The 13,185-nt window shown below is 42.8% G+C and overlaps 1 protein-coding gene across 3 annotated transcripts in view; it reads right to left on the reverse strand.

Moving 5' to 3' along the window:
• The window catches only part of cdk6 (cyclin-dependent kinase 6), a 37,544-nt gene that overhangs the window by 6,810 nt on the left and 17,549 nt on the right, over positions 1-13,185 (reverse strand). For all 3 annotated transcript variants that reach the window (XM_035182897.2, XM_035182898.2, XM_035182896.2), the window contains exon 5: positions 3,844-3,953. In XM_035182897.2, coding sequence (XP_035038788.1) covers positions 3,844-3,953 — 110 coding nt within the window. The remainder of the gene's footprint in view (positions 1-3,843; positions 3,954-13,185) is intronic.

Genomic DNA, 13,185 nt, shown 5'->3' on the forward strand with positions numbered 1-13,185 from the left:
AGAGAGAGAGAGAAAGAGACCGAGAGAGAGACCGAGAGAGAGAGAGTATGTTCTGTTTATCACCATCAAAGGGCTCTGCCTTGATTCCACCTTAAGGCTTTTTACAGCTCATTGTGTCAGGGTAAGAGAAGAAGTACCCTAACCCAGACAACACAAACACACACACAGGTTTGCCAAGCTATCCTTATTAGGACTTCCCATTGACTTCCATTTATTGTGGACAGCCAAACCAAAACCTTATCCCTAACCTTAAGCATGACCAATTCAGGCACTAACTCTAACCATAATTCGCATCTAACCACTAAACTTAATCAGGTTAAGTCTTGCCACATTAGAGCTGGGCTTTAGTCCCCATGAGGTCTACTGGTCCTGACAGGGTCAGTGTTTATAGTGGGAATGGCTACACAAACACACACACACGCCTGCAGCACACACACACACCTCTCACTGCTATCAGACAAGATAGGATTGCCAGCAGTTCGCTTTGTGTCTGCTTTTAACAGGAACACTATATTCTCTTCCACACGTTAAATACACGTTGCTGTTGTTTCATGACAGTCCCTAGTTGGCAAGAAGGAAGGATGTTCACTTCAAGTGCCAAACATGATGTATGGGGTCTGAATGGGATTAAACATGTCTGAATATACACCCAGTCACCTCTCTACTGTATTAAGTGCAAATGTGACTGTGAATACAATGATTAGCAGCCTACACTCCAACTTTACGCTACTGGAAAAACAGGCGACACAAAACGGTGAATTGTGCCACCAACATCCATTTGGAATCATCTTTACAGCAGGCTGCCAAATGAAGCTTTAATGACCTTACACACATTTGCACCAACTCTGTTTGAGAAGGACAGAGTGGGGAAGGATACACCAACATTAGTTTCCACTGGAACAGGTTCAACTCCTCAAAGAGGTGAATGTGGAAAACACTGAGTGTGAGTTTTCTGGCCAATAATAAAAAAATAATGGGGAATTGAGAACAGCTTCAATTCCCCATGATGCCATGTTTCTATAGGAGATTCCCTCATTTGAAGGTTTGCTAGTATCCAACAAGCTGGACCAAAATCTCTGATTGAGACTGACGGCAATGTACAATTGAGTTTAAAGGCCATATTGAAGAAAAAAAAGGAAAGTCAAAGGAAAGACAGTCATAATATTACAAGAACAATGTTTAATCAACTGTGATGAATTAATTCGTAAATTTAATTAAAAAAATAATACATATTACAAGAGTAAAGTTTAGAAAAAAGTCAATGACCAAGTATAAAGTTGTAATTTAAAAAGAATAAAGTAATAATATTACAAGAATAAAGTCGTAATTAATTAAGATTAAAGTCTGAATAATACGAGAGTAAAGTCACAATTTTTACGAGAATCAAGTTGGAATATTACAAGAATAAAGTCGGAATAATACAAGAGTGAAGTTGTAATTTAAGGAGAAAAAAAGTCATAATATTACAAGAATAAAAATGTAACTTATTGAGAGAATTATTTAAGAAATTTAATTTCAGAAATCAGCAGCAAGGAGAACATGCTTGTTGTGGTTCACCTCCTTCTGGATCCAAGATCTCATTGTTACTTGAGAAGGCATCTGCTGTCTTTGTATTGCACCTCTCATGTAGTTTTCACTCGTCTGCATTCTGCACGGCAACACAAAATCGCTTCACCCTGTGTCACCCTTTGCCTCTTTACATTCCCACTGAGCCCAACGTGCCATACATGTGTGGTTCTGCAAGACTGGGTGTGAGGACGGTTGGGGAAGGAAGCATAAACTACAGGCAGGGCTGCTCTTTCTGGCACTTAGCCCTACCTCAGAGAAACCGTTCTTATCTAATCCACAGCACACCAGTACAAGCTGGCTGGGTCCCAGCTCTTTGGAATAAAAGACACATTTCTAAAACACACAATGAGTAATATAACGTTAGATTGATGCCACAATGACAACATTTGTCCGTATGCCCTGGAGAAGTCCTTTTTTTCTTGCATAAGCAGGCAGTTGAAGGGTTTTTTTGGTACGTTATTAGCCTGGCTCTCCAGTGTGTGAAGTTCGTTAGACCACAAACTGACAAATACCTAGACCAAGAAGCAGAATCGTGACTCGCAATGCTGCGACCACAGCAGGCAGCCTGCCATTACTGGAGTGGTTCGATAAGGCAACTGAAATGTGATTCCTCAATGCTCACAAGGGCATCTGACAGGTGTCATTTAAGGAAGCGGCGACAAGTTTAAGAAACACCCAAATAACTGATCCTGTAATGACGACAGTTGGGTTTTTAAATGGGAAAATAAAAAGTTTTTGGTGAGGAACAGAAGCAGAAGAAGGGGTCTCTTCTCGGTGGAATTCTTATGGTCCGAAAAACACCAGGTGAATAAAATTAATTGACCCCAAAGATCTGGGACATTTTCCCTAAATTATTTGAATCCGTTTTCACTTCAACGATCAAATCACTTCATGGGAAAGTGAAGATGGCAGATGACTGTTATAAGCTCTATAGTCAGACTTAGACCCCCACACCTTGTATTAACATCCGCCTTGAGTGGTCGGATCACAAGACAGCAGCTCTGAGTACATGTGTGAACGCAACCAAATGCAATCCGATCCCCTTCATGGCCTGTCTGGGACACAACGTGGCAAACATAGACTGTATTTAAAGATGGACGACATGACAGCTCATCGAAAGTGAAGCCAGAGTGTCTCGATCTCCCACCTGGTGGCTGATTGCAGTAGAGGTCATAAGTCCTGCCTGCTCCATGTTAGTTGATGGGGCATGAACTAAACTGAAAGATGGTTTCTGTCATTTTAGGGTAGTTCATATCTACCCTTATCTTATCTAGCCCTTATCTTATGTTCATTTTTCTGGTAAGTTTGATTTTAATTAGTTATTGGATGCTATAAAAACAGGGGGAAACATCGGCGCCACCTCGCTACTGCAGCTCCATTCTCCGATCAATACTGCGCAGACTCCTAATGCGAAAGATGGCCACATTCGTATACGGGGTATTTTAGCTTAATTTCTTGATAGTGGGGGGAAGTGGAATCATGTCGTCCATCTTTATATACAGTCTCTGGTGGGAATATTCTTTCAGCTGTGTGAATGCTAGTGCATCCCGACTCAGACGGGTCCAAAACAGCATCATTTGGTCATTGCAAACATGCGTTCTTTTGCATATAGAGCAAGGAAGTGGGATCCTATCACAACAGACCTGCTTAGCGCCATCTACATGTGATTGGATCACTCAGGACAGATTTTAAAACCGGGTCTGAAAAGGCGCCCTGGTCTCACTGATGTGAGAAAGTATATATCATAGTGTATGGACATGCCTTTGATGGATTAAGAGCCAGCTTGTATGTGGCAAAGACACTGTGCCAAGTTTATGTATGTTTCATTTCCCAAAAACTCAGTCATCAGCAGCTGAGGTGTAAATGTCATGTGTAATTGTGAAAGCAGAAGACAGACAGGAGACAGCAGCGGGCGACTGAGGGGATAATTCGAAAATAATGGCATGTGAATAGTGAGTAGTGGTAGTTTGGTTGCCGACCTCTAAATCCCTAAGTTTTTCTGATTTATTTCCCCAGATCTAATGGGTCTGGTGTCGGGCTCACTGAGGGACGCTTTCCCCAGTGGAAAAAAAAGACATCAGAGCTTTCTCCTGAAAGATCCCCCTCTTCTGTTTCCATGTTTTCCTCCTTCATCTTCTCGGGCTTTCCAAGAAATCAGTTCTAAATTCACTGATAAGACTACACGGGTATCCAAGTGTGTCCCTGGGATTTTTCAGATTAACATTTCAGTCAAAACGTCTCCAGTTTGCTCCGTGTGTTTCCTGCAGCTCTCACCTTCTCCTGAACATCTCAGCAAAGATGCAGCCGACGCTCCACAGGTCCACTGGTGTAGCGTAACTGGACTGGAGCAGCACTTCTGGGGCTCTGTACCACAGTGTCACCACCTACACACACACAGCAGAAACCAATTGAGACACAATTGTTAGAGTTTACATGCAAAGACAGACACACACACATCTCTTATAGTTTCTTCCTGTGTAATTTGAAGTCACTGTCTAGGGAGGGGTCTCTCTCTCTCACACACACGCACGCACACATGCGCACACGGACACACGGGGTAATGCTTCTCTGTTCCCATCTTAGGCTTACGCAAGATATGATGTCATATCTGGCAGGACACGATTCCCTGCTCCTGTTTTGGTGTAACCACGTCACACAGTCTTTCCACATTAATCCACCAGGGACACGCAATACTGTACCTGCACATACAGAATTATATATCGGTTTATTAAGTGCGCTACCTATTACAATAATGAACAATACATTGAGTTTATTGGTCTACATGAAGAGATAATGGGTCGACTTTGGCATCAATAATCCCATCCTTCCTCTTACGCCTACCAAAATAGAAAAAAAAAATACTTCCTGTTTTGCATCAAGCGACCGTACACCCACCTGAGGTATAACGGTGGCCATTTTGTGCCAATTAGCCCTGAGCATGGTTTTCAAATTTGTCCCTGTAACTCTATTGGGAGCTCTGAGTGTGTGTGTGTGTGTGTGTGTCTTTGTGTGTGTGTGTGTGTGTGTAGCCATGGCCTGCAGGAAAGCAGCAGCATTGTTAACAGCTACAGTAGGGAAAGCCTCCAGACAAAACTCACTGACCCCTAGTATGAGAGTGGACCGGTTCCAGGTGCTTTCCTTAACTCCAGATTTTTCCAGCAGCTTTTGGCTGCAGTCCCCCCTCCAGGCTCTGCAGAGCACTTATCGGGATCTCAGAGTCGGAGGTGAGTGTTTGTAAGCAAAGCGTGTGCCGTGTCACCTAGATATCTTTTATTAGATGCTCGGACTCTCTGCCGGGATATGAGGACACGGTGCCCTCATTAGACGTTATCCACAGGCTCGTAGGGGTAATGTGAGGTCAGTATCTTGAACAGGATGTTCATGGCCAAATATGAACTATTAAAGAGGGAAGCAGGTCCTCGCTTATGTGCTCAAGTGCCTCATGAGAAGTCAGATGGAGTCAGCGCTTGCATAACTTTATGGTTCACAGGCTTTTGGACATGATTCTTTCACTGGGGGAGGTAGATGACTTCAGTTTTACATGTGTTGATCAGTGGTTTTAATTCTGTCCAAAGAATGTTTGTGTGTGTGTGTGTGTGATTTTTCTCCCTGGTCTTCAATAAGTTTACTTGTTGGTCCTTCCTATGGAAGAAAGCATATCTAGCTGTGCGGCTCTATGTTTGGCAATACATGCATAGAGTCAGGTGCTCCACTTCTTTCAACACTGAGACAACAACTATTACATTTATTGCCAAAGAAAAAACATTCTTACAGACATTTGTCTTTTTATAGACATAAAACCCTTTGCTTAGTTCTTGTGTATCAGTGGTAGCACCATAGACTGTGTATAAAGATGGACGACCCATCTGCACTTCCTCCCAATATCTAGAAACGAAGCCTAATATCTGGCGTAGTAGCTACGAGGATTGAGCCGCTGTCTCGAAGTACCAACAATCGTGAGTCAGTCTCAAGTGTCAATCATGATGTTTCACCCCAAATTCTTATGGCATCAAATAGCAAAATACTATTAATATTTAGTCCGACGCTAAAATAATAAACTTTAGGTGTTTGCTTTACATCATTCACCATTGATGATGGCGGGAGATTTGGTCACAATTTAATTTGAATGCCAAATAGTAACTTGATTGAAAACATGCATGTCTCAATCTGCAAACTGTGTGATGAAGTTAAGAGCATCTGGTGTTAATACTTCCATCAGCAGTGTGAGGCTGCCCGCAGCAAAATCTAATGTTTGAGATCAAAGTAAGTGCTCTGCAGATATTAAGCGTCTTGTAAAATGTCTGGTGCAATCTGGAGTAATGTGTGCCTGCATCATTATCTGCAGATACTGAGCAGACACATCATTTCTAGCACATTTTCCAGCGTAATCGGTAACACCGGTGTTGTTAAAGGTTTCATACCCGGTGGGAAGTGTTCCACGCCGCAGCATCCCATATCGTCATGAGCAGGATTTCATTCCGATGTTAACATTAAGTTGAAGGCACCACTGTGTCTAAGTGCAGCGCTTGAAAGCTACTAGAATGGCTGGAGACTGTTCAGCTGCTTTCAGACAGGCACTGAACCTCTAGACATTTTCCTGAACTTTGCTGAATGTAAATGTCCGAGTCGGTTGCTCTGGACATTCAACTTTTACTGCCACCCCCGGAAAGGTCTGGGATATGTCAGAGTGAGCAAATGTGAGAATACAGCGGGAAAATGTCGAGTGGGCGCATTGACGACATCTCGAACACATGACAGACACGAAACTGGAAAAAAAACAAAACAAAAAGAATACAGGATGAAAAAGGAGGAACACGCCGAAGATGTCAACAAGCCGACGAGATTCAAGAGCTCTTGGTGATATGGGCTGATGCCTGCGTCGATGTGCTGTTAACAAAAACGTGTGATTTTTGCAGCAGGATTTTTTATCTTCATTTGTGCATTTCCTCAGACAAGATATTTGGTAGTTAAACTGTCTGCCCTGATCATTTGAAAATTACAAAGATTATATTATTTCACAGTAATGTCAACAAAACTTTAAACCATAAGGATTTAATAAGCCACGAGTGACAAAGAAAACATTTATTCTTGCAGAATACTCCCGACGGTCTTTGGAAGCAGCTTAAGTACCAACAATGAGTTAAGTTACCAGGCTCTGGGGCATTATTTTATTACCCACCTGCCCCAGAATTCAATGCAACAGGGGCTCCATTCATAATTACAGAGTAAGGGGGGAGTCATTGAGTTAAACCTACAATCTGACCAAACATTACCCCGAGCTGGAATTCTTCAGCCAGGCGCTCAACACACGCTGATAAGAAGAATAAAAAGTTCAGTCATATTACTTTTTTCTTCTAAACTGAATGACGCTATTAATAGAGCCCGGGGCTGCGTTTTGCAGATGTGTGACACTTTCTCATCTCCTGCTTCCTGCTTTAGTGGAAATAGGGAGGAAGTTGAGGCTCGTTGGCCACGATGTGTCGGCCGAGACACGTGACCAGAAGTGAGACACACGCTCTCAGAATGAACAGAGCGACTGTTTGGATCACTGAAGGCTTTTTAGAACAGTGAAACCTCAAAGAAAAAACATGAATGGGAGATGAGTGGCTGGCCCTGTTGTCAGGCAACAAAATGTCACAGTTTTTTTTTAACATAGGAAAACTGAAGACTGCATAGTTTTGATTTTCTAAGATTTTATTTATACTTCTTTGATTTTATCTGTACGTTTTCTGCATGTGCTTAACTTAATATCTATTTTGAGAAACCAGCATTTCAATGTTACCAGAAAAGACACACAAACGTCGTTTGAAAATGAGGATGGATGCATAAAGGACTAAATGACCCAATCGACACCTTCCTGTGAGTCTTGCAGCTAAATGCATGTGACTTCAGTTAAGTGCACAGATGCTGAAGCTCTGCACAGTCTGAGGTCAGGGCTCTTACGAACACATGAGCCTTCTAGGAAGAACCACAGATGTAGAACTCGGGGTATATCTGCAACACAGAGTTATTCGAAAACCACAAGTGCAGATTATGGCATATATATATATATATATATATATCACACATCACAAGTTCGGATGTACTCACATACACGCTGGAGGACAGACACGTTTATTGCAATCTGAAATGACACCCTGACTATATATATATACACATACATACATATATTTGACGTGGTACTTCTGATAAGGTAGGTCTTTCATGCTATCATGCTTTAAAAAGAAAAATGCATGAGTTCAAATGTCCAGTTATCAAGTGCATTTGTTGATCTGTGTTTTCAGTTGCACATTAAAATATATTGATCGTGTAAATGATGGAGTGGGGCTCATCGATCATTTTTACAAGATTCTTTTATGAATACGATATTTCCGGCTCTAGCTACACAGACAACACTTATAGTAATAATAAGTTTGATTTCGAAAAATTGATAGAATAAAAGTAATAGGAATAATTAGGGCAGCTGGTCATAATGAAACTAGTGGTCATAAGCCTTTGTGAGCATCACTTCTCACTTCCACAAAGTACTAACCATTAACTATCTATAAACAATAACCAGTTAACTGCTTTACTTAACGCTCCCTAATATTTGAAAAATTATGAACTGTCGAGCCCCTCAAACCTCAGATTCAAAAGTTTCAGTGTGCTCATTTTCGTTTCCAAACAGTCTCACCCTTTTCTCCCCACCTCTCTCCTGCAATCTCCTGTTCACTCTCTACAAAATCATCCTTCCCCGTCTGTTCCTCTAAGCCGCTGCAAGCAGTTGGAGAGCCTCTTATGTCCACGAATGCACTTTGATCATACACTCACATCTGTTATACCAAATATCTGAGAAGAATATTACCCTGGCAAAGAGAACACGCTTCGAGCTACGGCCTAACCACGCGTCCACTTACAGGGAGATGATAACAACACGTAGACGGATATAAAAAGAAAAAAGGACATGCTCCAATTGCAAAGTTGCTTTTTCTCTGTCCTTTTCCTTCCTCTTCTTCTGACTACGTTTGCATTCCTTCTCCCTCACCCCTCCGATTCTCTGTTCTGCTTCACATATCCTTTCATTACCCTCTCCCTCCTCCGTCCATGCAGGCTGCATGAACAGACACACATGCGAGTGTGCTGGACGGTCAGAGAGAGAGACAGTGAGTCAGCCTTAAAAGTGCACGACACAGCGTTTTGCTCTCAGGTCATGCAGCCGCTTTGCATTTTCTCCCCCTGTCTCCCTCTCTTCCACTCCTCATGGCTATACAGTAAAAGCTGGAGGTGGTCAGATAACGCCGGGGGAGGAATAAAAAATGGGAGAGTTGGAGTTGAGGGAGAAGGAGAGTGTGAGAGGCTGACTCTAGATTAAAGGACAACATTCTGGAAATTCCTTTCTGCTGAGAGCATCCTCCCCCTCCTCCCCCGCACTCCCCCACGGCTGCGCTCTCCTCCGCTTCGTGGAAGGAAATGGCCTCTCCTGCCCCAGAGGACCTCCAGACCTCCTGGGCTAGACCTCCAAGCCTGTCTGACATGCAGCATCCGGACCTGTGCCACCACCACCGACGCCTGGTGCACGCACTGCGGGGGAGTGTACGACGATGGGAGTGCATGCATGTGAGCGCGGGGGCGTTTGGTTTGTGTTATGTGCGAGCAGTCGCACGTGAGAGAGCACCTGCTTTTTGCCTGGGTGAAAGTGCATGGTCGCCAAATGCTTTTGTTAGTGTCTGCGAATGTATGCAAAAGTTATCTGGAGCATGCGTTTGATATTTAAAAGGGTCATGTTAGTTCAATTACAATTTGGGACATATTTCTGAGGATTTAGTTCTTATCAGTGATTAGAAAGTAGTTTCCCTTAATTATTGAGGTCTGGAGCACAAGGCAGCATCTAGAGGGTTCGGGTTCACCTCCAAACTAAGTGATTTAGAAAGTGTGATTAAAGGAATTGAACTCTAATTCACAATTAATCATTCACCAATTCATAAATATGGTATGTTGACATATGTTTTCACATCATTTTTAAGTGCAATGTCCATGTTATGCAATAACTGAAAGTCCACTCTTTTATTTCTGAGTATTTATAAATCTCACACTTATTGGTATGAGTCTATTGTCAGATTTTGTAGGAATTTGCACAGTTATTCAGAAGTAGAACTAAATCTAATTTTTGTTTGAACAATGACAGTAGAGGCTTTTCTAATCTACTCTGATCCTTTTTTTGGTAAATGTGCTTTTTTGTTTTCTCAAAAACTCAAAATTAAAAAGATTGATACTATTCTCATGTCTTTTTATTAAGTTATTATGCTTAACATCCAGAAGGAGAGAAGCATCCAGCCGCCTTGCTGTCCAAAGGTAACTAAATCTGTCTATGTAAAGCTCACTAATTGTATGTTGTCTTTGTTTAAACCACTAAAACCAGACTTTTTCAAGCTTTGGACCGAGATAAGTAAGGTGTTGTCCCCTGTGTCTTAAAGCAGAGCCAAGGTAATCACTTGCTGGCTCCAGTTTCATGTTTAGTTTACAGACACACAAAATTAACATCTTTCTGAAATGTATAAAACAATTCCTTTGAACTGCTTTAAACTCATTTAAAACCTATCTGCTTGTCTGACCACTTGTACCCCCCCCGCTCATCACACGTGTGAGCATGCTCATCTGTTCTTCTTTTATTTGGCCGTCTTGAAGCTGATGCTGCACCTTTTCCGGCGCGACATTATGATATGCATTTCACTTCTGGGTGTTGGCACGTAAATAGCCATTAAACCTTTGTGTACTTATTTGTCTTTACATCTTTGGCATCATGCAGAATGCAACACTGGAAAGAGAGTGAGGTTTCTCATGTGTTGGTTTCTGGTGCGTCTGTGAAGTCCCACATGACTCACCAGGGGAACAATAACAGAAAGCCAAACTCGTCTACTGGCAATGGGAAAGAAGTCTATCGCCTTTTTAGTAGATTTACCCACGTTTAAAAAATGTGGGTAAATGCTAATTTTGGTGAAAATGAGAGCATAACCCATGTTGAAATAAATCTGAATTATTCTTAAAATCATTGGCAGATTGTAAGGAACACGCATTCCTTCACCACCAGTGCCGTGACACAAAGGTTTTCCTGTCACTCTCCCTTCTCAGTGACCCGACGCCACGAGGACGACTGAGGCCAGGGCTCGGGGCTGCAACACCGGAGGCTCTGGGGCTGATGGAGCTTGGCCAGGGGCCCATGTTTACATTCTCTCTCACTGAGGAAGGCCAGGATGAAAGAGCACCACTGCACACACACACACACACACACACACACACACACACACACACACACACACACACACACACACACACACACACACACACACACACACACACACACACACAACACACACACACATCCTCTCTCTACACACACACACGTACTTTAGATGCACTGGAGGCCACATTATTGTTGTAATCGAATCAATGAGAGCATGATTAGAATTTTCAACTTTACGCAGTTACTGAATAAAAAGGAACAAAGTTGCAGAGTGGTTCATTCTCTCAGGTAAATAGGTCGACTGTTCCCTGCTCCGAGTCTTAGGCTAGAATTTGATTACATTCCTGAAAGCAATCCGCCGCTAATTAAAGTCGTCCTAAGTGAATCTCAGGAGAAAGGCTACGGACGGTATAGGCAGGCCACATATGGGAGAAGCAGCGGATGTTATAATAATAATAATATGAGCAAAACTATGCACACAGAGTACAGTGGAGCTAAGGCTGTGATGTTGTGTCTCCTGAGAGGCCCCATTCGACGCTCCAGCAGTCAGCCATGTTGTAAACACCATTATTTCACTCCTCCCCGCACTTTCCCCTCTTTCCCCCTCTTTTTCCGCAAAAAGGACAATTTACAGGCGCAACAATGCCGCTGCACCGGGCCAAGAAAGGACATAAGTTGAGAAAAGAGGGACAGAGAAGATTTAAGAGAGAGAGAGAGAGAGAGAGAGAGAGAGAGAGAGAGAGAGAGAGAGAGAGAAATGAGGGGGAAAGGTAGACTGAGAGAGAGAGGGAGAGGGGGGACAGAGCTACAGAGCCAGAAAGAAAAGTGCAAGAGCAGCACACAAACTGTATACAGTAAAACAAAAAAAAGGGGGCACCACAACTGTTGCCAAAGTATGCACAGCGTACTGGAATGCAGCATGGGGCCCTCGGCAAGCGAAACAAAGACAGCACAGTCAGTGGCTCTCTCTCCCCAGTGCTACCACATCCGCACATCATTAGCTGGAAAATTCCTGATATATGCTGTAATTTTTTCTCTTTTTTTTTTCTTCCTCCTCTTCCTCTTGCCGTTGCTGGTACAGACAAGGCCTTAATATCCAGATGCAGTGTGTGTATGTGTGAGAGAGAGAGAGAGAGAGAGAGAGAGAGAGAGAGAGAGAGAGAGAGAGAGAGAGAGAGAGAGAGAGGGGGAATGCACATGCACACACTGATCAGTATACCCTTTTCTACTGCCAAGAGACGATCAACAATTAATACAGTGTATTGTAGCGTGTGCATGTGCATGTGCATGTGCATGTGCGTGCGTGTTGGGAGACACAGGTCCAGCTCTGTGCATGTGAGCATTCGCATTTACATTTATAACAATGTATGTGATTGAATGTGCTTATGTACAGTGTATCCCTGTTAGTGTGTGTGTGTGTGTGTTTGCTCATGTCAATTTGGGGCCAGCCCCTTTGCTCCAGCCGGCTGCAGTCAAAGCATAGAGGATGACTTTTCCCTTTTTTTCCCATGCGGAGCCATTTGAGGAGATATCTAAACATTCCCAGAGAGCGCTGCACGTGCTCCCCTGCGTGCAGTGCAAGGGTTTCCCCCCTCTCCCTCGCCCTACTGCTGCCTTTCTTTCTTTCCTCCTTCCTTTTGCTTCTTTCGGCCGGTAGAGTAGAAACACATTGTCTGGCAGAAGAGCAGATTCACAGACACGACTGTCCAGTTCATCCATAGTCATCAGGAAGAAGCTTTTTTTCAGATGACAAAAACCTTCATTAACAAGCATGCAGTTTGCCCTTATCTGCAATATTGCCACTTAATTGTAAGATTTTCAAAATACGCCAAAAGTGAGAAAGCACAAATATTTATTTGCCCAGAACACTGGTCTTAGTATTTAAACATGAGCCCCCCAAAAATGGGAAACACCTCTACAGTGAGAACACCGATCCAGACTGAATCAAGTCCGGCTGCTCTTGAAAGCTTTGTATTGTTGCTCTGCTGCTGGAGCGCGGGGCAGGAAATCTGGTTTCAATTTGTTTAATGTCGTCTGAGATATGGGTGTCTTATTTTGGTGAACGTGGTGGGAGGGCTTTAAGTAATGGGGATGTGGGGGGGTAGAATTAGGAAAATACCGTTGATCAGGTGATAATTTAACTCCTCTGTATGTCACCAACTTACTGGAAACTATGACAGTGAGTGTAGAGGTTATATCAGGAAATACTAGTCAAAAAGATAATAATGGTGATAATAATAGTCTTTGGTTCGGTTGGTCATACATGTATATAAGAAAACAAGATTTCCCTCCATGACTAACTAACTTAGCTCAGATGCAAAACATCAACTATTTATTCAATGAATTTATGAATAGTTCAAATAGATCTCGTCATCTCCTGCTAATTATGGCAACCT

This window comes from Hippoglossus stenolepis, chromosome 17 (assembly GCF_022539355.2).
Source record: "Hippoglossus stenolepis isolate QCI-W04-F060 chromosome 17, HSTE1.2, whole genome shotgun sequence".
Lineage (NCBI taxonomy): Eukaryota > Metazoa > Chordata > Actinopteri > Pleuronectiformes > Pleuronectidae > Hippoglossus > Hippoglossus stenolepis.